The sequence below is a fragment of the Marmota marmota genome, unplaced genomic scaffold (assembly GCF_001458135.2).
Source record: "Marmota marmota marmota unplaced genomic scaffold, marMar, whole genome shotgun sequence".
Taxonomy (NCBI): Eukaryota; Metazoa; Chordata; class Mammalia; order Rodentia; family Sciuridae; genus Marmota; species Marmota marmota.
In genome coordinates this window covers 44691025-44716377 of record NW_026000026.1, presented here as the reverse complement: position 1 = coordinate 44716377, position 25353 = coordinate 44691025, and the positions used below count along the sequence as shown (strand labels likewise).

The window sequence follows — 25353 nt, the reverse complement described above, 5'->3', positions numbered from 1 at the left end:
TGCGTAGCCACAAAGCAAGACCTATAGGGGGATGTGCCCATAGTAGCATAGACAGGAGGGGCAAAGGAACATGGCTGGGTTAACATAGGGAGTGAATAGCAGGAGGAAGAGAGCAGAAGGTGCCAAGTTGGTCCTATTGCTGAGAATAAAGAAATTACCAGTTCTTTGTGGGGAGTGGGGGGGGTCATTATGTGGGATAATATAATCTAGAAGACTCTGTTTACCCCAGCAAGCACAGATTTGACCCCCTGATGATAGAAGGCCTCGCAGGGTTTTAAGAGGAGTGGTATAGACAGATCTTTGTTTTAGAGGCACCTCTCTGGAGCACACATACGAGAGTGGCAAAAAGAAGGGGATAGTGACTAGTTAGAAGGCAAATAAAATGACCTAGAAAAAAGATGATACAACCTCAAAGCCCTAACTCTAGAGAGAGAAGGTAGAGTGGTTATCCCAATGCCTTAGGTGGCCTTTAGATATTAAAATGAATTATGCATTTTAGAAATGAGCTAAGAGGAAACTCATTCTCCAGGGCAACATAGTTAGTAATAATCCTGGTGGAGATTATCCAGGAATCAGTACTCAGTTATTTTTTTATTATAGTCATATGTGTATTAGGTCTATAAATATACCAAGAGATCTTTTTGTCCATTAGCGATATGCACCATTAAACAGAGTTTTATTTTGGTCAGTTGTGCACTTTTCTGGTAAAAGGAATAACAGTTGAAATTCTTGTTTTCTTTCATCTTCCTTTAGTGTGTGTGTATGTGTGTGTGACTTTCTACTGTCCTCAAATATAAACTGTCCTCTCTGTGCATCTCCCAAGTTACTGGATCTTTTTTTACTTTCTGCCCCTGAAATTTCAAGTGACTTACAGCTCTCAATCATTTTTGTGGCTTTCACCACCCTCTCACCCTTTACTTTGATTTAAAAATAAAAAGCTGAGTAGAACTTAAAAGGAAAATATATTATTGGAGTGGAATATTAGTGTTAACAAGGATAGGAAACTTGATGATATAAATACAAATTATCTTACTGCAAAGGTTTTGTGGAAAAGTATTAATTCTTAAAATTAATAAAACTTAATTCTTTAAATCTGTTTTTTTAAATGGTGAAAATATTTTTAAAAATCTTAAGCTACAACACTTCATTTTTTGTGTTAATGCTCACAGAAGTGGAGGAGTGTCAACAGTCAGAAAATGCACCTGTAGCTGAGTCTGGTCATCTCATGGTGGGACAGCAACAGGTCCTCCGGAGCAGCAGCACATCTGACATCACTGAGCCACTGTGCTCAGATTCTTCTCAAGGTGCGGTTTCTTCAGTTATTGATTCAGAATGTAGATTCTGGTTGGAGGTGGGGAACTGCAGAGAGTATTCCTTTCTACATTTATTCTGAATATATTTTGAGGGAATTTACTTTTTGAGTACAAGGATGTGGTTTCTACCAATGAAATGTTTTCATTGTTTAATATATTTATTAAAAATATATCAAGTTTGGCAAATGACTAGAGTAAGAAGGAGGCAGAAAATATTCCTAGACAAGAGCAGAAGGAATAGCACATTATGTAGAAAGCAGGGGGGCAGCATGAGGGGAAATGAGGAATGGGCTGTGAGAGGAGCTGTGGAAGTTGAAAATGAGAATGGAAAGCTGACCAGACTTGTGGAAAAGTTTACTAGCAACTTCCAAACACTGCTGAGGTTGAAAATAACTTGCAGTAGCATTTGTCCACATGGTTTTGCCAACAACTTTCAGCAGCAATAGGGTAGAGAAAACAGAGAGATAGGTGATTCAACCCATTAACAGTTAATAGTATACTTTACAGTGAAAACACGTGTTTAAAGTTTTATAAAGTATCAACAGACTTATCATTCCAATTTAGTGTCATGAATTAATTAAGAAACAAATCTACCTTGTTTATTAATAAGTTATATCTCTTAATATCAAGTATATGCTAGTCTCATAAAACGTGTAGAGAAGTGTTCCCTCTTAGAAATCCTCTTGAAATAAGAAAATGTAGTAAAAAATAATCCGAGGAAATCTATTGTCTGAAAGATTTTATACTCTTTTAAAGATTTGTGTAAAATTATTATTATTAGGGCTGGGGATATAGCTCAGAAGCACAATGTTTGCCTAGCATGCCCAAAGTCCTGGGTTTGATCTTCACCATTGAAAGGGGGAAGAAAAGATTATCACTGTTTTCCTTAAATATGTGGGGAATCTGTCAGTTTCCTGGAGTTTTCTCACAAGAAGGGTTTAAAATATTATTCATATTTTTTAAAAATTTCACTTAAGGGAGAAGGAATAAGTTTAAAAGATCTGTTGTACAATATGGCAATTATAGTATAATTGTAATACAGTGTATAGTATTCTTAAAAATTTGCTGAGAGAGTAGATTTTTAAGTACTCTCTCACATGCACACAAAGAAGTATGTGAGGTAATGTATATGTTAATTAGCTCAATTTAGCCATCCCACATTGTATGCATATTTTAAAACATCATGTTATAATTGATAACTATATATACTTTTTACCAATTAAAGAACTTAAAAATTAACCATTTTTAAGAATTATAGGGCTATTCAGATTTTCCTTGTTTTGATTTTGATAAATTATGTTTTTCTGAAAATTTGTTCAGTTCATATTTATTTTCATATTTCTTGGCCTCAGATTATTTATAAAATCTTCTTGTGGCCTTTTTAAATGTTTATGGGATTTGTGGCGATATTCCTTTTCTTATTATTGAAACTTTCTGCTTTCTCTTGTCAGTCTTCATTTTAAGTCCTAAAGAGCCAATTTACTGCTCTCTACTTCCTGTTGGCTTACCTGTTGGCAACTCAGGCAGCTTTTCTTTGAGATACCTTTCCTAAGGTTTCCTGTGCTAATGGAATGACTAAGTGGAGCCATTGGCCACAGTGAACAGCATTGAGCCTTCTGTAGTCAAGGCCTTCTGTGGGCCAGAGACCAAGTCTTTAATGTGGGCTTGTCAGTGTGGGTATGGGTATGTATTTCATTGTTGAAAAACAGAATATTTATAGGTAAGCTGGTATATGCCCTTTTTAAGCATAAAGAAACAAGGAATTTAGCAATGGTTATTTTCTAAGTAGGAAGGAATATGAAGGCCTTCCCTTTTAATTTTGTACACTTCTGTGACATTTGAGTTTTGTATCAATATATACTACATTTTATGCTGCCAGTTTGTCAGACCCATAATTCATGCTTTTATATATCTTAGGGTAGATTGCATATCTAGAAATAGAATAAATGAATTTACAGTAAAAATGTTTTTCTCTACAAGATAATACCTATTTTCCAAAGTGGTTGTACCTGTTATATATCTGCCAGCATTATATAGAGTTCCAGTTCTAAATAGGTACTTTGATAGTTATTTATATGGAAAAATTGTTTTTCTAATTTTCCTTCTGAAACATTCCTTCTGTTGATTTTTCTTCCCCCACCAAATCTCTAGGTCAAAAGGTAGAAAATGCACAGAATTTGAGTTCTTCAGAACTCAGGGCCATTCAGGAGAATAAAGGACATGTGAAGAGAGAACATGAAGGAATAACAGTAAGATTTTTAAAAGCATATCAGTTTGTCATTTAAAAAAACCAAATTATTGCATAATAAATGAATTTATTGGTGATGGTGATATTTAAATTATTTTTCCCATTTAGATGGACTATCAGCCAAAATGACCTTTAAATCATTTCAGGTTTTGCTTGTTTTCTTAAGTAAAATTATAGTCATGGTGCAAAAATGGTGAAATAAAATGAACACAAAATGGAATTTATTGCCTGGTCTGTATGTGGCATTATATATTTTTAAGCAGACAAATTTGCCTGTTGAACTTATATTTCAGATACCCCTTCTTGATGTTGTTTTGGGTAGTAGCCACCATCTGACCTGAGTTACTAGTTAAGTAAATATTCACAAGGGTCAGTTACAGTTCCTTTTTGCAGGGAAAGCCACCCATATAGCCTTTATTCAAATATAAACAAATGCAATGTATAAAGAAGAAAATTTAAACATCCTATAACTCATTTACACAGATGACCCTGTTCATTTTTTTAAATGTAGTATATATTTATACAAAACTCAAATGTCACAGAAGTGTACAAAATTAAGAGGGAAGGCCTTCATATTCCTTCCTGTTTAGAAAATAATCATTGTTAAATTCCTTGTTTCTTTATGCTTAGAAAGGGCATATACCAGCTTACCTATAAATATTCTGTTTTTCAACAATGAAATACATACCCGCAAACCCATCACCCCGTTTAAGAACTGCAGTGTTTCTTGTGTTATTGCTTTGGTTTCCTCTTTGTCCCCTCTTCCTGCTACCTCTCCGAGAGAGTGGCATTACTCTGGCTTTATGTGTATTAGTTCCTTATTTTGTTCTATGGTTTCGCCATATATGTATCTTCAAATGATATATATTCTTCAGTTTTCCTTATTTTTGAAAGTTTTTGTAAAGTGTTCATTAGTAGTACAGTTGCCTTGTTCACTCATTGTATGTTTCAGTGATTTATTCATATTCTGGCAAATAGCAATAATTCATCAAATTTTCTCTGGCATATGAATATTCCATCATATATTTTTCTATTCTTTTGTTGATGGGCATTTAGATTGTTTCCAGCTGTTGTTTTTAGGGAAAACTGCCACTGTTTACATTTTTGTATGTGTCTCAAGATCTGCATGTTTAAAGTTTTCACTAGGATGACCATCTAGGAGTGGAATTAATAAATTATACAATAAAATAATGTTCTATATAAGATAAGACCTAACTCCCAATGTGGTTTTACCACTTATATTTCTGTGATCAATGTATAGAATTCCCATTCACAATTTTGCCAAAACTTTTCTAGTTACAAATTCAAAAATTTTTATAAGTCCCAAATGGGTGAAAATAACATCTGATATTTGCATTTCTAGGTTACCAATAAGGTTTGAAATCTTTCCATGTTGATTGGTCATTTGTGTTTCATCTGTGCAGTGCCTACTTTGTCACTTATTGTCTTTTTTTCTCTTATTTGTATCTGGATATTGATCCGGTTTTGGTTATGTGTATAGTAAATATCTTCTTGTAATGTGTGGCTTATATTTCCATTCTCTCGGTGATACCTTTTGATGAACAGAAATCCTTCATTTTAATGTTCTCTATCATCATTTTTATGGATATGATTTTATCAAGTTTGTAAAAATCTCAGCTATACAATGGAAAACAAATACTACCTTATGTTTATTCAATAAGTGTTTTCAATAAGAGTTTTGCTCTATATATTTAAGAGTTTCACCCACCAAGAACTGATCCTTGTACATGAATAAAGATAAGGACCCAATTTCATTTTTTCCCTCATAATAATTGTTTGTCCCAGGTCTCAATTTAGTGAATCCATTTTCATTGATTGAGTTGAAATACTACCTCTCTCTGATATGCTGTTTCGTGGGTGTGTAAACCTTCGTTTTGTTATTTATCTTCATTTTTTGGTTGTTTTAATTACTATTTTAATTACTATTCTTCTCTCATTTCCTTAGCCCCCTTCTTTTCTCGAGGATGCTGTGTTTCTGTTGTATTTTGTCTTTTCATTGTTGTTAGTAAGAAGTCTTCTATCCATCCTCTCTAGTTGTTGTTTCTTGCTATTCTTTGTCCTTATCCTTCAATTTCCCTATAGTATATTTTTAGGTATGGGTTTCTTTGAGTTTATACAGTTGTCCTTTTTGGTATGTGCTGTGCACCACTCATTTCTGCATACTTGTCTTCTGTCATTTGGGAACATTCTTGATAATCATTTTTTCAAATATGGCCACTTTTTCATTCTTTCTTCTCTTTTCTACAATTATGGATAGATATATTAGAATTTCTCATTCTTTCTTCCATGTTTCTTAAGCTTTTAAGCTTCATATTTTCCGTTCTCTTTGGTCCTCTGGGTACATTCTGATCATTTCATTAGCTCTGTCTTTCATTGGTTCAATAACTCTCTTTAGTCTACTCTTTAATATTTCCAATGAGTTTTTTTAACACAGCAAGTACATATTTTGTTTCAAAGTTTAAGTTGATTCTTTTCAAGTATATCTTATAATTTCTCATAATCTCTTATTGCTTCATCATTTTTATGATTCCCATCTTTTATTCCTTTAAAGTATTCACAAATTGTAATTCTAAAATCTTTATCTGATTATCTGAAATATGATAGTTGTTGATTTTAAGACTCTTAGGCCTAGTGATTTATTTCCTTTGCTGCTTGGTGATTTTTTGATTTTGAGTAGCTGACTGATTTTAATCTGAAGAATACCCAGAAATCTAAATAGATGAATGTTCACCAGGACAGTGTTAGCATTTGAGTCTTCTATGAGTCAGGGAGTGCTATTTTGATCCTGGAGTCTTGGTTCTTTTGCCACTGGCAAAGGTAATATTGGATTTGCCCTCACAATAGAGCCATTTCAGTACCCTGTTTTCTGGTCACTTTTGAGAGAGCACATGGATATCTTGGAGGTTTATTCCTGTGAACCCTAAATTGCAACCAAAGTTCTAAAGTTGTGGGGTGTTTTTCTTTCATGCAGTCCGAAGCAAAAAAGTTCACAATCTGCTTTGCAGTTAAGGAGCTGTCCTGTCTACTTAGTGTGTGTAGTACTGTAATACTTTCTTTTCAGGTAATGTTAATCTTCCTAAGTATTTCGTTTGACTATATCCTTTTAGTTTAGTAATCATTCTGTCTTTTCATTATACTTCTTGGTCCCCTTTTAAAAATTTGTTTGCTTATTTAATATCTATCCCTTTAATTGGTTAATTAAATCCCAGATTGTTTGTCCTCCCCCCACGCCCCAAATACCCTCTGCAGTGGAGACCCTTAAATTTACATCTTTATTCCTGGCTCAATTCTCTATCTCACCAATGCTGGATTTTTGGTCCCTACTTATAAGATATTCTCTTTGAATATTCAGCACAAAGATAAAAACTAAAATGTCTGAAACTTTCTCAAGTTCTTCCCTTCCTTCTTCCTTTCCTTTCTTTACATTTCCCTCCCTCTCACCATTTGTCACTGTCTTTCTCACTGTCCCCTAGCTCTCTGCCCTTTTGTAATTTAATTTTCTTCCACTCCTATATATACTTGATCATAAGCTCTAACCTGTCATCCTGCAGCATTTTTATTTCTATTTTCTTCTCCTTTTCCACTATCAGAAACCTTATCCCCTCATTCCTGAATCATCATAACCATTCTATAGCAATTTTCTTCTTCATTCTAATCTATTCCACAGATAACTACTTGTCTTTCCAGTAAGGATTTTAATCACAGTGAGCTATTATCTAGAATGTACAGTAGCTCATTTTATTACTATTAGGCCAAAAGTCTAAAAACCTCATGTTAAGGCCCACTGGCAGCTGCCTCTTTTAGAAGGTCTGCTTTTCTTCTTACCTGTTTCCTTCTTCACGTGGCTTCCCTGCATGGCCTGCTATAATCAGCTTCTTTTCCTGCACATAGAACTTGCTGATTACCACTCCGTGCTTCCTGCCTTGAATCCCCTCCTGCCTTCCCTCTACCACTTCCTGTCTATTGCCTTCTTGAACAGCTGTCCTGTAACTGTCAGCCAATTAAGGTAACACTTTATTTTACATAATTATCAGAGAGAATTTATTTGCATATTTTGCTTATGAACATTGTAGTTATTTTGTGTAATTTGTGTATGTTTTGTCTGTCCAAGCAAATTATCAGATTTTAGAGGACGCAGATTGCCTCATGATTTTTTAGTGCTCCGTATTTCACATAAGGTTCAGTGTTTAAGCAGTGCTCAGGAATGTCTGTGGCACTTTTAACTAGAAGGGCACGAAGTGGATCTTTTGTAATCTGGGAGGAGTTTGCACTTTACCTGCCTGCATACTCATCATTTGTGGGTAGGTTAGGCCTTCTGGAGAATTGTGTTCACTGTGTATGTGTGCTTGACCAGAGGAACAAATAGGACTTTAAAATAAATTTCTTCCATATAATTTGGCATCCCTTCTTAGTAGATCCATTTTAATTGGATGTCAGTTGACAAAGTAGAGGATAGAAATTAAAGTTTCAGGTCTTGAATAATATATAATTCAGTAATATATAATTGTTGAACACACATCTTTCAAATGGAAAATATCATTCAATGTTTTGTTGCTATTATTGTTTCTTTTTCTTTATAAATGTGGAGTAGGAACTTTACATAGTCTTACAAATTTTAGCTTTCCTGTAATAATTGCAATATTTCTTTTTGTCTGAAGATCTTAGTTCGAAGAAGCAGTAGCCCTGCTGAATTGGACTTGAAGGATGATCTGCAGCAGACACAAGGAAAATGTAGGGAAAGGCAGAAGAGTAAGTTCCAGGAAATGTAGTCTGCTTTCATCTACTGCAGAGTTGATGTGTTTTCTTTTCTTTTTACTTTCTAATTCAAGTGGTATCTTATCAGTTGAAGAGACATGGTTGTGAAATGGAATATTCTTTTTCCCAAAATGATATAATGCTAATCCAGTTAATTAAAAAGCTCTAGTCATTTGCCTATACCTGAGTGCCCTTTCTTTCCAACTCTGTGCCTTTCTCAAGATGAGAGTCACAGAGGGACTGAGAGCTTGAGTGAGCAGATGCATCCAGAAGAAAAATTACCTTCCCCAGAAGGCTAAGAACACAAAGGTGCAGAAGTACATTGATGTTAGTGGCCTAAGTACTTTAAAATAAAATTTTGATTGGAATTCTGAAATATATTATCATATACTAAAAAAAATATAGCCTCCTCAACAACTCCTACACACCCAGAGTGGCTCTTGATGGGGTGCAGAGGAGCTCATCTTATGCTCTACCTTCTCTCTTTGGGCTTAAAGTTTTGTGGAAGATGAAGTTTGAGACCTTACAACTTGGTCATATGATTACTGAGACAACTTTCAGTTCTTTACAAGTAAACAGCAGATTAGAAGCAATAAGGTTGGGGAACTGTCAGCAGAAGATACAAAGAGCTTCCAGAAGGAAGTGTAGACACATAAAATTGTTAGGAAGTGGTCAGGAGACTTTGAGGAGGAAGACTATTTAGATTTGTTTTGTGTCAGATTAAATAAATAGCCCTGTAAGTCTTCATAAGTCAGTATAACTATGATTTAATTAGTTATTAAATACTAATAACTTTAGTATTTAAAGGAGAGAGTTTCTATAGTAGAAAATCTGTTGCAGTGAGATAATTCATTCCCAAAAGGCTCTAGATGATTCACCCTGTTTAGTGTAAACATCAAGTTTGAAGTATGTACATGTTTAGCAAAATAAACTTGCATTTGTGGTGTAATCAGTTATCAACATCTTCCTTCACTCACCTTCATTTTGTAGGTGAATAAGTCTTGGTAGAAAACTTTAGGACTTGGCATAATTTTGGGGGTGTATAAGAAAACTGAGCAAAGACAATTTGAAAAAAAACGCCACTTGGATGATATATAGCAGATTTCATAGTATCTATATGAGTGCTCTATCTTTGGAAGATTTAATTTGTTGACCTAGAGCTTCATATGGACACCCATCTGAACCCCAGTCAAGTTCTGCAGGTTCTGCCCAAGCCCCTGAGCAATTCCTGCTGTGTCAGCTGTTGAAGTGTTTAGTTACTTGCATTATTGGCAATTGTGAGTATTCTGATCTTCAGCTAGCTGTTTTCTCAAACTTTGATTCTTCTATTTTGCAAGATGATAGTACCAGCAGTGACACAGCTCTGGGCTATAACAATGAGGCAGAGCTGTCTATGAGCCCATGGCAGACTTGTGAGGAAGACCCAGAACTGAACACTCCCACGGATGTTGTGGTTGACTCTGATGCCCGCCATTGGTTACAACTGAGTCCAACTGATGCTTCAAACTTAACAGGTAACTAACTGTGTTTGAAAAAAGGCACCCGTGCAAACAGCTGGGAGATTCCAGAGTTTCCTAGTTGCCTCAACCCTAGGGATCCCTGAGCACAGTGGTAATGAGGGTGCCACCTCCAACCAAACTGAAGTGGCATTGCCAGCCACCTGTTCACTATCAGTCATGAATTTTTGAAGTCTAGTATGGAAAGGGTTCTGAAACAGTGGCCAGATGTGGGAGGAAGGCTGTCATGTTGATAAGCACTGTCTATCTGCCATGGGAGGAAGTGATGGTGCTCATGCCATTTGCCATTCTTTATTGAATTTGCTCCACTCTGGGAATAGAGGAGTGATTTTTTTCAATTTACATATGTCATAAATCCAGGATAAGTTAAGGGTTTTAGATATCTTATTAACTAATAATTTATTTTTTATCATAAGGTATTTGATACAGACAGTGTAAGTTGTGACCTTCATGTAGGTTATTTTTCATAGTAATAAAATGAGCCCTGGTGACATATTATTGCCCAGTGTAAAACCTAAAATAGCATCCACACCATGAGGTTCCTAGAAGCCCTTCTTAAATTCCTTTCCTTTTTGGGGCATCCTAGTTTGTTTTTCTAACAATTCCCTTGATTTCTTTAAAACTTTAACATGTCTTTGTCTTCAAACAATGTATCATTTGGTTTTATTTCTAAACCTAAAAGTAATACTTTATATTTTTTGCAAGTTTTTTTCTTCAGTCTTTGTTTCTAAGATTAATGCATGCACAATGTAGCAAACTTTCTGATCTGCATCCAGGCTCTGCCAAGGGATTGCTGAGCAACCTTGAGCTGATTACTTAGTCTCTGTTCTTAAGTTTCTTTGTAAGAATAATGATAGTTCCTACCTGATAAGGCCATTGTAGAAAATGAGTGAACAGGGGAACCTCTCTGCAGTTTTTGCTGTTCCCATCTACATGTGCACACATGCATGCATATATTGTGAACCTTACAAAGTCTCAGTTCCTTCATCTGTGTGACAGGGATGATGAGAATGAGAACACCATGGAGAAACTGAGTTTTTGTTTTGACAAGCATGAGGAGAGATGAGTCCTCTAAGGAACTCAGTGTGGGAAATGTTGACTAGAGCTAAGACCTCCCTGATCCACATTCACACTCAGACACAGATACCTTGTATGAAAACTATACCAGCAAACTATAAAGCACAAGCTAAGTAAAAAGTGTTATTAAAATGCTAAAAATCAGTTACACATCCATTGATTTACATGTTGCCATACTAGTGTCTGTTGTATTCTGCTGCCTTTCCTATCCTCTACTATATATCAAGAACTATGTAATGTTTTGAACAACCAACAATAAAAAATTTAAAAAAAAATGCTAAAAATCATTTAAAAATTATAAAGACTAATGGTTTACCCTAAATCGATTTTTTTTAAACCAAGAAAACTTTAGTTTTCTCTGTGATAGAAAATTTTACTGAAGTCTCTGATATTTTTGGAAATTCTTGATGGAGTAATATTGAAACATTCATACAATTAGCCTATAAAAATGTTATTGGATAAAATTCTTAATATAATAGATAATGATTATGACTACTAGCATTATAAACTTATATGGGTTTAATAATGCAATAAGAACTTTAAGGTACTCTTTTTGATCCTGAATGGTAAATAGGCCAAGTCCTATCATTTCTTTTAGAGATGGAGAAACTGAGACTCAGAGAAATCATGTTATCCCCCTAGATAATAAGTGCCAAAGTTGACACTGTCTTCCAAAGTGTTATGGCTCTGTATGCTGTTTTTCACTGTGTTGTGGTTAAAATTACAACTGGAAAGCCCTTTAAACTATTTGAGAGTTTTAATACATTCCTAAAATAAATGGCTTGGTCCAGTATACAGATTATCCAAGAAGAACTCATCATTATGGTACTATAGATCCAAGTCTGAATTTTCACTAAGTTGAATGTACTCAAACATGAACCAGGCTTATTTATTTTTACTGAAAGGAAAGAAAATTGAATGATTATTTCTTTTGTCTATCCTTGGGAAAGATTAATTCAGATTCCATTTCAGAGTATGTATTGGACAGCTCAATTTAATAAACTTGTGTGAGGTAATTCATATGATTCTTATGTTTTGATTAACTCCTTCAAATTCTTAGTTCTTTGAAATACTAATAGAATCAGAATGCTCAGTTCAATAGTTCATCTTGTCATCTGTGAAAAGGACAAACTGTAAGATGATAAGGCTTAAGGATTATCACAGTTCTGAATTTAACTTTCTGTTCTTAAGAGAACAGTTTCTTCATAAACGAACAAAATAAAATTCATGTTAGCCTGATCTTTAGGACATGCAAAAAAAGCAGTCAAACAATATGAATGTATCTGTTTTTCATTGAATAACCCTACCAATTGTCAAATACTTAGAATAATGAACTGCCAGTATATTAAGATATGCAGACACATAATGATGGTCATGAAGGAAGAAGTTTATACTCAGTAGATGTCTAGAAACAGAGGCCACGTCATCAGAAATCTCCAGGGTTGGTCAAGAGGCAAGGGAGCAGAACATGGGTAACCACTTTTATTGTCATTTTTACTGGAAAACAAGGTCAAGCAGGGTCAGAAGATTTAGGATTTCTGCTGTGAATAATTTCAGTGGGCTCTGGAACATAGGGGCTGTCTTTAGTTGCCTGGTACCTGGCTGTAGAGAGATTAGAACTAGAATATATTGACTTGATATATTAAAGCTAGATAAAGTAGGTACTTGGAGGTGATGAGCCCCTATTGGTTCATTTACACATTAGAAGCATTGTCCTTTCCTGTGGAGATGTTTGCTATCTGTAGGAATTAGTTAACCCTGAAAAGTATAATTTCTTCCTTATCAGCAAGGCCCCAGCTACCGGAGCATTAAGAGTCCAGAAAATAAGAAAACATAGTTATTACATGCTTAGAGTTAGTTCTGTTAAGGTAATAAATTGGGGGCAGAGAATATTTATGGCTCTTTACCTACAGATCATCCCTTATTTAGCAGATAAACTTACGATGTAGAAATATTAATTTAGATACCACGAGAAATAAAAAAGATGAATAGGTCATTGTCACTATTATCTTAAGAGGTTACAAAGAGGATACATGATGCTTATACTCATAGTCTCAAATAATGTGTTAAATGCTATGAGATTTATTTAAAGTAAGATCTAATTACAAGTAGACTAATAAAATGGAATAGAAGGTGCAGAAATGAATCCACACAGGCATGGATCTATGATATATGATAGAGGTGGCTTTCCAGATCTGGCAAGGGAAGAATGGACTATTCAGCAAATCCCTTGGACTAGTATTTAGCCATATGGGGGAAGAATGAAATAGAATATCTCCCTTACACCATGTTTGAAGTCAGTTCCAGAGGTATAAAATTCTTAAATATGAAAAGAAAACTTTAAAAACTTTTGGAAGAAAATATCTTCTTAAAAATGTGTCTGTAATCTTGAGGTACTAAGGTTTTCTTAAATGAGAAACAAAAACAAAACAACCAACCAGAAAGGTAACCATAAGAAAATTACCCATATTCAACCTCAGCAAAAATTAAAATTTTTTTAAACAGAGAAATTTTAAGAATTCCATGGTTTAGCAGAACAGCAGCATTTAGTAGATACCTTGAACCAAGGCACACATATGCTCTAAGCTGCAGGTGTTTTAACCTCTTAAAATTAATAAATATGCAAATCACCTTCAAAATATCTTTTATTTAGTGTGTTTATCATGGTTCTGCATCCAAATGTTTCTTGTAATAATGCCTTTACCAATTTTGTATTTAAATATAGCTGTGAATTACATCCTATTATCTTCCACTAAAATTGTTTTTTGTAGGAACAGTTTGCCAGCATTGTCAGTTATCACATACATTTTTTAGTATTTTCAACAGACTTTGATCTGTTTTGATGTCATGAAATATTATAAAGAAAAATAATAATAGTAAGTAACTACAGTGGAATTGGGAGCTCACTTAAGGGGAGGAGAGTGAGGCCGCAGTGGTGGACAGCCAAATGCTAACTTCTTCTCCATTTTGATCATTGAAGTCTGGGCCTGATTTTTCTGGCCCTAGAATTAACATGTTTAATTAGAGCCTTTGGGTTTGATCTTTAGTATAATTGTCAGATTAAAAGAGAAATTCATTTTCAAAGATACTCTCAAGCCTACATAAAATTAGAACCATATGAAATTGCCACTTAGTCATATGTACCTATTTTGTCAACTACTAAGACTTAATTCATAGCTAAAATCTTTTCCATATTTATAAATTCTTAAATTTCAGATATCTCTATAAAATCATGTGTTTGTTTAGAGAAAGATGATATAATTTTGTTTGTAAGAGTTTTTACTTTAAATGGAAATGCTTTTTATATTGATTGTATTAGTTATATACATGGCAAATCATGTCAAAACCGATCAAATTACATACTGCAAATATGTGCATTTTATTGTACTTCAATTTTACCTCAATAAAGCTGTGAAAAATAAATAAATAAACTAGGTTGAATTGATTAGGTTACAGCTCTCAAAATCCAGTCATTTTACTTCTCAACATTCCTGCATTAATACAGGAGCTTTGGGGGGACACCTCTTATCCAAATAACAAACATTATTTGCTGGTGACCCTTTACATATTTTAAATACTACATACCTTTCCACAAATTCCATGCCTTGTACAGTTTCCTCTGTCTGGACCTCCTTTGCTCTTCATGAAGTGTGTGTACATCTTGCAAAATTCAACTAATTTTTTCTTCTCCTTTGCAAAGACTTTCTGGTTTTCCCATATGCAGATACTTCTCATCTAGTCTTCCAAAGTTACACCTGGTTAAGTCCCACTGACTCTTATAATTATTTACTCACATGTCTTTTCCTCACCACATTGAGAACTCTTGGGGGCAAAAACTGTGTCATAATTCAAACTGGTAGCCCCCGTGCCCAGTGCATTACTCCGGAGGTATTATGGTAATTGTTATCAGCATCTGGAATGTTCCTCAGACTTTCATGTTGAAAGCATGGTTCTCAATGTAGTAAGGTTCAGAGGTGGGCCTTTTAGGCAATGATTAGATCATGAGGGCTTTGGCCTCATAAGTAACTAGAAGCAAGGAAATAATAAAGAATGAAAATCAATTAAATAGGAGACAAAGAGAAAATCAACAAAGGCAAAAGTTGATTCTTTAAAAAGGATACAACTAATAAACCATTAACCAGACTTATCAAGGAAAAAGAAAGGAGGAAATATCAGTCACCATTAACAGGAATGAAAGGGAATATCACTACAGATCCTACAGACATTGAAATATTTTGTTTATTCATTATTTTTCTTAGTCATTCCTCTAGGGCTTACAATATATATTGTATAATATGTACTTCATATTTATACTAATTGTGGTAAAATATAAAAACATCACTTGATATCCCAGTATGTCTCTTCTTCCTTCCTTTTTAGCACAGTATTATGATACATACTGCACACACATACATACACATACACATACATATATATAATAAACATTTTGGGGTAATGATCTTATATTTTACTGGAATTTAAAATAAATCTGAAGTAGAATTACACACACACACACACAACGTGTGTGTGTGTGTGTGTGTATAAACAAAAAAGAAATATGTAAAACAAATCCAACAACATATTGTTGTAATTATTGTTTTATGTAATATACCTTTTAAAGGTGCTAGATGAAAGACTACAAATATACAAAATATACATGTATGAGAAGTTCAGCAAATAAAGTAAAATAAAAACAGAAAAGAGTTCCTACTTTAGTAAAATTTCAAATGTCACCATATCACTCAATAATAATGAAACAAAAATATGCTAGGTTAGCATTCTATCTTGCTAATGAAAAAGAAAGTGAAGAAAGTATTTGGTATTTTGGTGGTGAACATGACATTTTCTGAAATCTCAAATCTCCTTTTTTTTAATTACATGCTTCTTCACTGACGAACCCTCTATATAAGTAGTGTCAGCATCTGTTCTGTTACTTATATCAGCAGTGGGATAATTTTAGGCAAAAACATTTTAATTTGTTAAAATCATTTTCACAATAATATTAAAGAAATGGTTATAGTCAGTCATCTCAAAAGCTTAGAAAGAACTCAACATATTTTGACTGTTGCCTAGGATTTTTATCATTGAGGCAAGAATTTTTTTTTTCTGAATGCAAAGCTGTATTAGAACAGATTTTCTAGGTGGAATCCTTTCATAACTGAGGATCTGTTTCTTGGCAGATGGTATAAAGGTGCAGCTAATGAGTTACTTGGTGTACCTTTACATGGAGCTCTGTTGCTCTAGCAGTGCTCCTGTGTGCTTGGAATACTGGGGCTAATCTCTCTTTTGGATGGCTGCATTTCCAAGGTTGGGGTACGGAATGAAACAAAAATGTAAATCACCTAATATTTTTTTCTTCTCTTTCAATGGATTAAAAAAATGGCATTCTTTAGGAGAAAAATAGATGTCATATTATGCTGCTTGTTCACTTGGAGGCTTATGTTGATTCATAAGCATTAGAACTTCAGTGTACTTCTTCCTACTATACTTACTTTACAGATTTAACAGTCAGAGGAGGAGCCTCTCTCCTGAGGCTTTTATAAAAGTCAGAGAGTGCAGAAGGTCTATACTTGGATTTTGCTCTCTGTACCTTTATCCTTCCGGTGTGGCATGTAGGAAGTCCAGTTTGGATATTCACACATTTTAATGTATCTCCTTAATTGAGTATATGATAGCTCTGTGGGAGCTACAGATGTGTTTTCCTCTCAGAAGGGAAAGCACTCCTGTGAAAGGCCTTGCCATGATACCATGGGCCACCCTTACTAAATCCTTTGTTTCTGTGCCTTGGGATCTTTCCATCACTAATGTAATGAGATATTGACAGCCATTCTTGGATCTGCTCTTGCTCCCTTTCAAATTCATTTCTTTTTGCTCATAAATAATTTTTCTACTTCAGTTTCTCAGGTCCAGAGATGGTGCTTTAGTTTCTTTGATTATTTGTATAAAAATATACAAATACATATATAAAATTATCCTGCCTCCCTTCCTCCCTACCCTCTTTCTCTCTCTCTCTATGGGGATTGATAATTGCCTAGAAGTTAGCCCACCTCTATTTGTATGAAGTGAGGAACAGGCTGATTTTGGAATAATTATGTTAATAACAAACAAATAGTGTAAGACAGTAAAGACCACTGGTTTAGTCTAGCTACATGGATGTCAGTCATAAAATTTAAAGCAGAAGTTATTAGCAATAGCCATAGCTCTGAATTTATGTGAATTTCATAGCCTCCATATACATGAAGTAAAATTTGACAAAATTACAAGGGATTACTGATAAAAATCATAATCACAGAGGGAAATTTTAATATCACCTAACATTAATTGATGAGATAAGCAGAAATAATTATTAGTAACAATAAAGAAAACTTGCATAATACAGTTAATCTCAGTTGAATGGATATGTGTGTGTTGAGCTTAATAATTAAGATAATTAAAAAATACATGTTATTTTTTTAAAGCACACAATATTTTGAAAATTTATCAGTGAGATTATTTGTCTCAACAGATGTCTTTGGTTTGTAACTGTAACACATTCTGTGCATTAGATGAAGTTAAAATAATAGAAGTGTATCAAAAGGAACATAAGAAATTGAAAACTGAACTTCAAATAAATTATTGTCAAAAAATAAATTGTATATTATAAAATATTTAGAACTTGACTGCAATGAAAATACTACATAAATCAAAATTGGTAGAATCTAGTTGAAGTCTTTAAAGGAGAAAAATATGGCTTTAGGTACATATATTAGAAGAGAAAAATATGCATCTATGTACCCTATTCAGAAAATGAGAGAACAGCAGAATAACTTACAAGTTAATTTTAAAAAGACTCTTAAAACTAAGAGACTATATGAATGTACTAGAAAGTAAAAACAAAAGAGAGAACAATCAAAAATCATTTTATCTTTACTGAACCTTCAAATAAAAGAGAAACTTTACCTTTCCCAGTTTATTCCATTGAAAGGGAAAGAAAGCTCTCTAAAACAATCAGACATGATCAGTATGATAAAAACAAAATTGGAGACCATCTCACATATAAAGCAAAAAAAATGTAACCAGAATATTAGCAATAGGAATCCAAGAATATTGGAAAAATATCATACAGCAGGGCCAAGAGAAGTTCATTCCAGGGATACAAAACAAAACAAAAAAAGACCTATTATGAGAAAGACATCAGTTAGGTCTCAATTGAGGAACTTTCTACAAAATACCTCATCTGTATTCCTTTACATCTATAAGGAAGTCTGAGAAACTATCATAAACAAGTCAAGACCATAGAGTCATGACAATTATTTGTATTGAGTGAGATCCTGGAGCAATTGCAACAAAAAAATTAGGTTTAAAAACTTTGGGGGGGCTGGGGTTGTGGCTCAGTGGTTGAGTGCTTGCCTAGCACATGTGAAGCACTAGGTTCGATCCTCAGCACCACATAAAAATAATTAAATAAAGATTGCATCCATCTATAACTAAAAATATTTTTAAAAATTTCTTTAAAAACTAAGGAAATCTAAATAAAGTATGGACTTTATAGTGGTTTTTCAATATTGGATTAATTATAACAAATATTCCATCCTAATATAAAATGTTAATAATAGGGGAACTATGGAGTATATGAGAACTCTCTATGCTATCTTTGCAATTTTTTTATAAATCCAAAACTGTTTTTAAAAATAAGTTTTATTAGGGTGAATGTTTTTCTGATAAGCAGATGCTAATTCATAATGGGGCAGGTGGATAGGGAATAATGAAGGAACTTTGGTTTGTGTAGAATGGAGTGAGGGGAGGAATGGAACTGTGGGGATGGGAAGGACAGTAGAATGAGACAGACATTATTACCCTATATACATGTATGATTACACTACTGGAGTGACTCTGCACCTTGTACAGCCAGTGGAATGAGAAGTTGTGCTCCATTTGTGTACAATATGTCAAAATGCATTCTACTATAAAATTAATTAATTAATTTAAAAAAAGAAAAGAAAAAATGTTTTATTTTTTAAAAAGTAATTAGGGAAAATTATCAAATAGAAAGTAAATGCATTAAAAATAAACATAAAATTTACAAAATAGCCAGGTGTGTTGGAGCATACCTGTAATCCCAGTGGCTCTGAAGGCTGAGGTAGGAGGAATTGCAAGTACAAACCCAGCCTCAGCAGGTCCCTGTCTCAAAACAAAAAATAAAATAAAATGGGCTTAGTGGTTAAGTGTCCCTAGGTTTAATTCCTGTAACAACAACAACAAAAAGTTGTGTGTGTGTATAAAATATGATATAATTAAAAAATAAATTAAGCAGCTTTTTAAAATAAGCTAAAGAGCTGGGTGCCATGGTGTGTGCTCATAATTCCAATGATGTTGGAGACTGAAGCAGGAGGATCATAAATTAGAGGTCAGCTTGGGCAATTTAGTAAAATAATGTGTTAACATTCATAAACAGTGCTGGGGTTGTGGTTCAGAGGCAGAATGCTCTCAGGTTCAATTCCCCATACCAAAACAACAAATAAAAAAAGAAAGAAAGGAAAGGAAAGGAAAAAAAGCCAAAGAAATTACTGACAAAGGCATTTTAAAAATTTTGTGAATATATACATATATAGTCAAAGATAGAGTGAACAATCCAGATAGCCCCACTTGTTCCCTAAGCACTAAACTGAATGCACATTGAAAGGATTTATATTAAATAAGACAAATCCACAAGGACAAAGATGGAAGGAGAAAGACCAATCATTAGAAGTAGCAAAACAGGTGATATGTGGCAAATGAATGGACACACCCAAGAACATCAAATCTTATGTCAGTAATAAGGAAAGCCAAGAAACAGCAGAGAACTACAGGTTTTCTTAAAGGGTTAGAGAATTGTTCACACCAACCCTAATGTTAGGGCCAAAAACCGGAAGACAAGATCTATTTAAGACCTTGATGGAGTTCCTTTGCCCACAGGCTTCTCACCCCAGAGATGGAAAAAGTCAGTTGTTTTTAGCCTGGGGTCACCAATGCATGCTAAGATGCTATCTTGAAAACAAAGGGGATAAGTGAGAATTTACATATTCTCTGAGCAGGAGAGACTCTTTGGGGAGTTTTCCTTGGAATTCAAATCCCAGAGTAAAACCCATGATGCATATATCTGAGGTTCTTCAAGAACAAGGTTAAACTCACTAGAGAACTTGCCTGTTTGTGGACCAACCTTCTCGTCAGTCCTCAGCAAGTAGACCTGTCAACGTCATTGAATAAATGAGTCTAGCATTGGGGAAATAAATTCAGGCCAAAAATGGATGTGTGGAGATGTGAGTACATGGATTTCATTTAAATCTGTATGGCATTAGTCCATATGAAATTGAGAAGGGAGTGAGGACAAACAGAGAAGACAAGAGTCCTGGGGAGCGAGTCCTTCAGTGTTTCCAGGTCTCTAAGATGAAGAGGGATCAGCAAGAGGAAAACCAGGTGAATGTCACACCTGGGTTCAGAAAAGATGCATAATTATATGATTCTAATGCTGCTGAGAACTGGAAATGGAGCACTGCATAAGCAATATGGAGGCTGTTGGCAGCCTACTCAAGAGCAGTAGAGGGTAGGGAATAGAATATAGTGGGAGCCATAGTTACGACACATAAGGATAGAGACCAAACCTCACGCAAAGTCTCCAGAGTGGGGATTTGGAATTCAAAATAAAAAATCTGAGCTCTTGGAAGTTTTCTAAAAGGATATTCTTGGTCATGGAAAAAATAGAAACAGAGTTGTGAGAAAAGGGCATGAGAAAGAGTTGTTAAATGCTTCAAGGAATGAAATGAATGAAGAGTGAGTAAATACAAAATGTTTGCTACTTTTGATTAATATATAAAATACATACATTTGTCACAATGCAGTGTTCTGTTAAGTGTTGCCTGAGTATTCCAGACTGCTTTTCTGTTCTCTCTAAAAATCCAGAAGCTTGTGACTTTAGGAAGCATTAGTCTTGATCAGTTTAGTCTTCCCCAGCCTTTAGCTGTCCTAAAGCAATAGACATCCAAAGAACAAAATTTCATAATTTTAATGATATGAAATTATATATGCCTATAAATCATTGAATTTTTCACTAGCCAATTGTTTCAATGTATGAAACTTTATATTTTTTAATTAAATATATATTGCAAAGACATGCTTGTGCCTTGAACTGCTAGCACATTCCTGTCTCAGGGCCTTTGCACTGGTTCTTTGCCCTGATGGACTCTGATCAGCTGTCCCACAATCTTCTGATTTTATTCCTATGCTTAATAGCTTTATTCATTAAAGAAATGTGGATGAAAATTTCAGTGAGATATCAACTTCATAAAATTGGACAGCAAGAATGTAGAGCAAAAGTAGTGCTCTTCACTCAGAGACAGAAACTGGAATAACCACATTGAAAAACAGTCTTGACATTTCTTTCTTTTCTTCCACTTAGCATGTATTAAATATTCACTTATGATTTAGCCCACAAATATTACCCTTAGGTTTTTATCAAAGGGAAATATACATGTATATTCATAGAAAAACCTGTACATGAATGTTTACAGCTTTATTTGTAATTGCCCCAAAGAGGAGCCAATCTAAATAGCCTTCAAAGAGTTAGTGGATAAATCTTGGTACATCATGAAGTGGAATATTAATCAACAATCATAAGACTGTTGATACACAGAGCCTCATGGATGAATCTCAAGCACATTTTGTTAAGTGAAAGAACATAGACTACTTGGTAGGATTCCATTTGACATGCCATTCTGAAAGGGGCAGAACTGTAGGGACAGAGAAAAGCAGTGGTTGTGAGAGGCTGAAAATGGAGGGGAGTGACCAAGGAGGGGTACTTTTTGAAGCAATGGGACTGTTTCATATCTTAATTACAGGGACAATTTACAGTGACTGCTTCATGACTGCATACATTCCTTAAGACTCAAGCCTAATAAGGAGGAAAATTTCTTGTTTGCAGATACCCTCAGTAAACCTGACCTTACAACCAAAAAAACAGCACCAACAGTGTGGCCTTCCCCAGCCATGTATTCCCAGGATCCATTCTGCTTAAGGTCCCCCCTCCCTTCCCCAGCTTCATCAGTATGGCCAGGAACTGTTACTTCATCCCTAGCTTGTTGCCTTTTGAGTGTGAAGAATCAAAATGATTTTACTTTCTTCATTAGTCCTTTTCTATCATTTTAAATTCACATCCAGTTTACATTTTGTTGTTTTAATTACTGGGGATATATAAAATTTCAGCATAGTAATTTGCATCTAAGAAAAAAGTTATGATGATGAAACCCAGATTGTTTACAGGGTTAACTTGTGCGTTTTTCCATAGACAGCAGCGAGTGTCTTGCAGATGACTGTAGTATAATTGCTGGAGGGAATCTCACTGGTTGGCACCCAGATTCTGCTGCTGTGTTGTGGCGAAGAGTCTTGGGAATCCTCGGAGACGTGAATAATATCCAGTCACCCAAGATCCATGCCAAAGTTTTTGGCCATCTCTATGAACTCTGGTACAAATTAGCAAAGGCATGTTCTTCTATGTTATCTTTGAAACTTTGATCATTAATACAAAAGCTGTGTTGCAAGTAACTACTGAACATATTCTGGAACACAAATTAAGCACTTAGACAAAGTGCATTTGATTATCAAAGAGTAAATCATAATAATTATAGTTTGAATGTTGTATAAATATGAAGTTATTTCATTTAGTGTAAAAGTAGAACATTTGTATAGGATATAAAAAATAGGATATTGAATAAATTTAGTTATTCTCTTTATAAAAATAATACTGGTTTTAGTGTACAAGTTTGAAAAATATAGAAAGTACAAAGAAGAAAATATGCATCACCATCCCTTTGAAATAACTGATATTAATATATAGTTCTATTTCTGTAGATAAAGACATTTTTACAAAAGTAGATTCTTAGAGTACATCCAGTTTTCATCCTGGTTTTTGTTTTGGTATTGAACATAATTTTTTTCTGTTATTAATTTTTTTTTCAAAAACATGATTCAAGTACATACAGTGTAATTTGTTAAACCATTCCCTAACATTTGGAGATTAGGACCTCTCCAGGTACTAACATTTCCAAGGAAAAACAATACACTAATTTTATATTTAATGTAAAACCACATACAATAAGTCAGACACAGTTCAGACAGACGAAATTTCACAACAAAATAAAAAATTGTAAATATTATGGATTTTCACTGAACTTATAGAAATTTAATTAGAATCAGCTGTGGAAGATAATATTGAAATACTGTTGCAATAAATGGAATGTTACCTTCCTTAAAATTCTCTTCTTTGTGAATTAGATACGGGATAATCTAGCAATAAGCCTGGATAACCAGTCTTCTCCATCTCCTCCAGTCTTGATCCCACCACTCAGAATGTTTGCATCATGGCTATTTAAGGCAAGTGGATATGTGTTTGTTTCTTTATAGCAATTTCCTCTTCCTTTCTGAAATTGAGTTTGAAAAATGTAATTGCCCAAGACTGCATGTTTTGAAGACAGGCTGGGTTTTTACTAAAGTCACAGCATCCCACATCTTCATAAACAACTCTTCTGGAAAACTGAGAAGTAAATGAAATGTCTAAATGCTCTGCATCTGGACTTGATTTAATCTGGAAACATCATCTCCTTGGCAGGCAACGACGCTGCCAAATGAATACAAGGAAGGCAAACTGCAAGCCTACAGGCTGATCTGTGCCATGATGACCAGACGCCAGGACGTTCTGCCAAACTCAGATTTCCTGGTGCATTTTTACCTTGTGATGCACCTGGGATTAACCAGCGAGGACCAGGTATTCTGTGACTTTTTTGTCATAATTGTCCATTAACAGGAAACTGCATATTATGTTTTACTTATATCACGATTTATGAAAATACATCAGAAATGTTTAATTTCTCAGCAATTTCAACTCTTACAGAAACCACAGTGGTCTTTCAAAACTGTCAATCAGGTTTTATCACATCCCTGCTTTTTCCATCCCACTGACTTTGCATCGTGACAACTAATTTTGAATTTAATTCTATGGCTGTATGATCTGATCTCTGTCTATGTTGCCAACCTCTTTTCATTTAGATTCTTCATTATATATTGCTTGAAACAAGTGATTCTGGTCATTTAAAGATGTCTGGAAACTGTGATTTTAGTAATTGGGTTGTTTTTGTAAAAGACTTTATACTTAGGGGTTCTCACATTTCTTGCTGTGGAGTGATTTTATTTTCTCCCGAAGAATTTAAAATTAAATTGTGGTTAAGTAGGAAAAGAAAGACCTAAACCCCTCTTAGCTACAGCCTTCTCTTAGTAGACCCTGGATTTAGGGGGTCATATGTGGCTATGGCTTTGCTCCCTTGGGAAGCCCTTAGCACTTGTAATGGGAAGGAGGAGGGATGCAAACAGGACATGTGGACCTTTGTCTTGATCTGGAAATATCAATCAGGCAAGGGATGTGTTTGATTTGTACTTTACAGAAATTATTTTGGACTCTTATTTGGAGGGTGGATTTGAAAATGTGGCAGTGGTAGGATAGAGTAGGATTTTGGGTTTAAAGATAAATTGGAAGTGGTCAAACTAATATGAAATTTTTAAATGATAAGAACTAAGATGGTAGCATTGGAGATGAGCAATAAGGAACAGGAAAGATTTAAGAAATTTTAAGCCATTTCATGTTATCATCACTAGGTCTTCTTGACCAACTGGAGATCTGGCAAGTATTTCAGAATTTACCCTTTAAGTTGCTCATACTTCTGAATGAACTGAATCATTTATTAATACCAGGTAGCTCTCCTTTATGTGTTTCTTTCATTCTATAAATGTATTATGCAGACACGCAGACCTTTTGTTTCTCCTAAAATATATTTAAGAAGCTATTCTTTTGATTAGCTTTTCTGTTGTTGCTTTAGTACCTACCTGAACTTTCCCAACTGTTGGGCTCTATTTAAAGATTTTTCAACATATTCTCTGACATATACTTTGAGCTCTAATTGCTGAACTTTTATCTTGAGTTAAAACTATGCTGTCCCAGTGAGTTGTCTTTGTCTTACTGTTCTGAATTTAGCAGTACATACACAACATCTGTATAGAAGGCTGAATTTAGACTCAAGGTCACATTTATTTCCTAGAGAAATGTAGAAATAAAGAAGTAGAATTATTTATACTTCCTGCTTCAATATTTTATAGCTATCATTGCAGATAAAAGCTTTTTTTTTAATAGAATGATACAATTCAGGGTATGTGGATGACTAAGTTAATGACTAAGTTAAGGGTATAAATAGGGAAGAGAAATAGCTTCATAGATGTTGAGATCCCTCAGTAGAGAAACCAAGAGAGGGGAAAGTTTACTTAACAGTGATTTACTTTAAAGGAGTGTTTTGCAAAGATTTTTCAGGAAAGAAAAGTTGGAATTAGTCAGCTGTATAATCTTCTGATTTAATTAAAAATTTAA

At 34.3% G+C, this 25353-nt stretch overlaps 1 protein-coding gene across 1 annotated transcript in view; it reads left to right on the top strand.

Annotated features, from left to right (window-relative positions):
• The window catches only part of Ralgapa2 (Ral GTPase activating protein catalytic subunit alpha 2), a 293361-nt gene that overhangs the window by 99276 nt on the left and 168732 nt on the right, over positions 1–25353 (top strand). The window contains exons 18-24 of the mRNA XM_048811857.1: positions 1170–1304; positions 3465–3562; positions 8241–8331; positions 9675–9851; positions 22231–22424; positions 23217–23315; positions 23551–23706. Coding sequence (XP_048667814.1) covers positions 1170–1304; positions 3465–3562; positions 8241–8331; positions 9675–9851; positions 22231–22424; positions 23217–23315; positions 23551–23706 — 950 coding nt within the window. The remainder of the gene's footprint in view (positions 1–1169; positions 1305–3464; positions 3563–8240; positions 8332–9674; positions 9852–22230; positions 22425–23216; positions 23316–23550; positions 23707–25353) is intronic.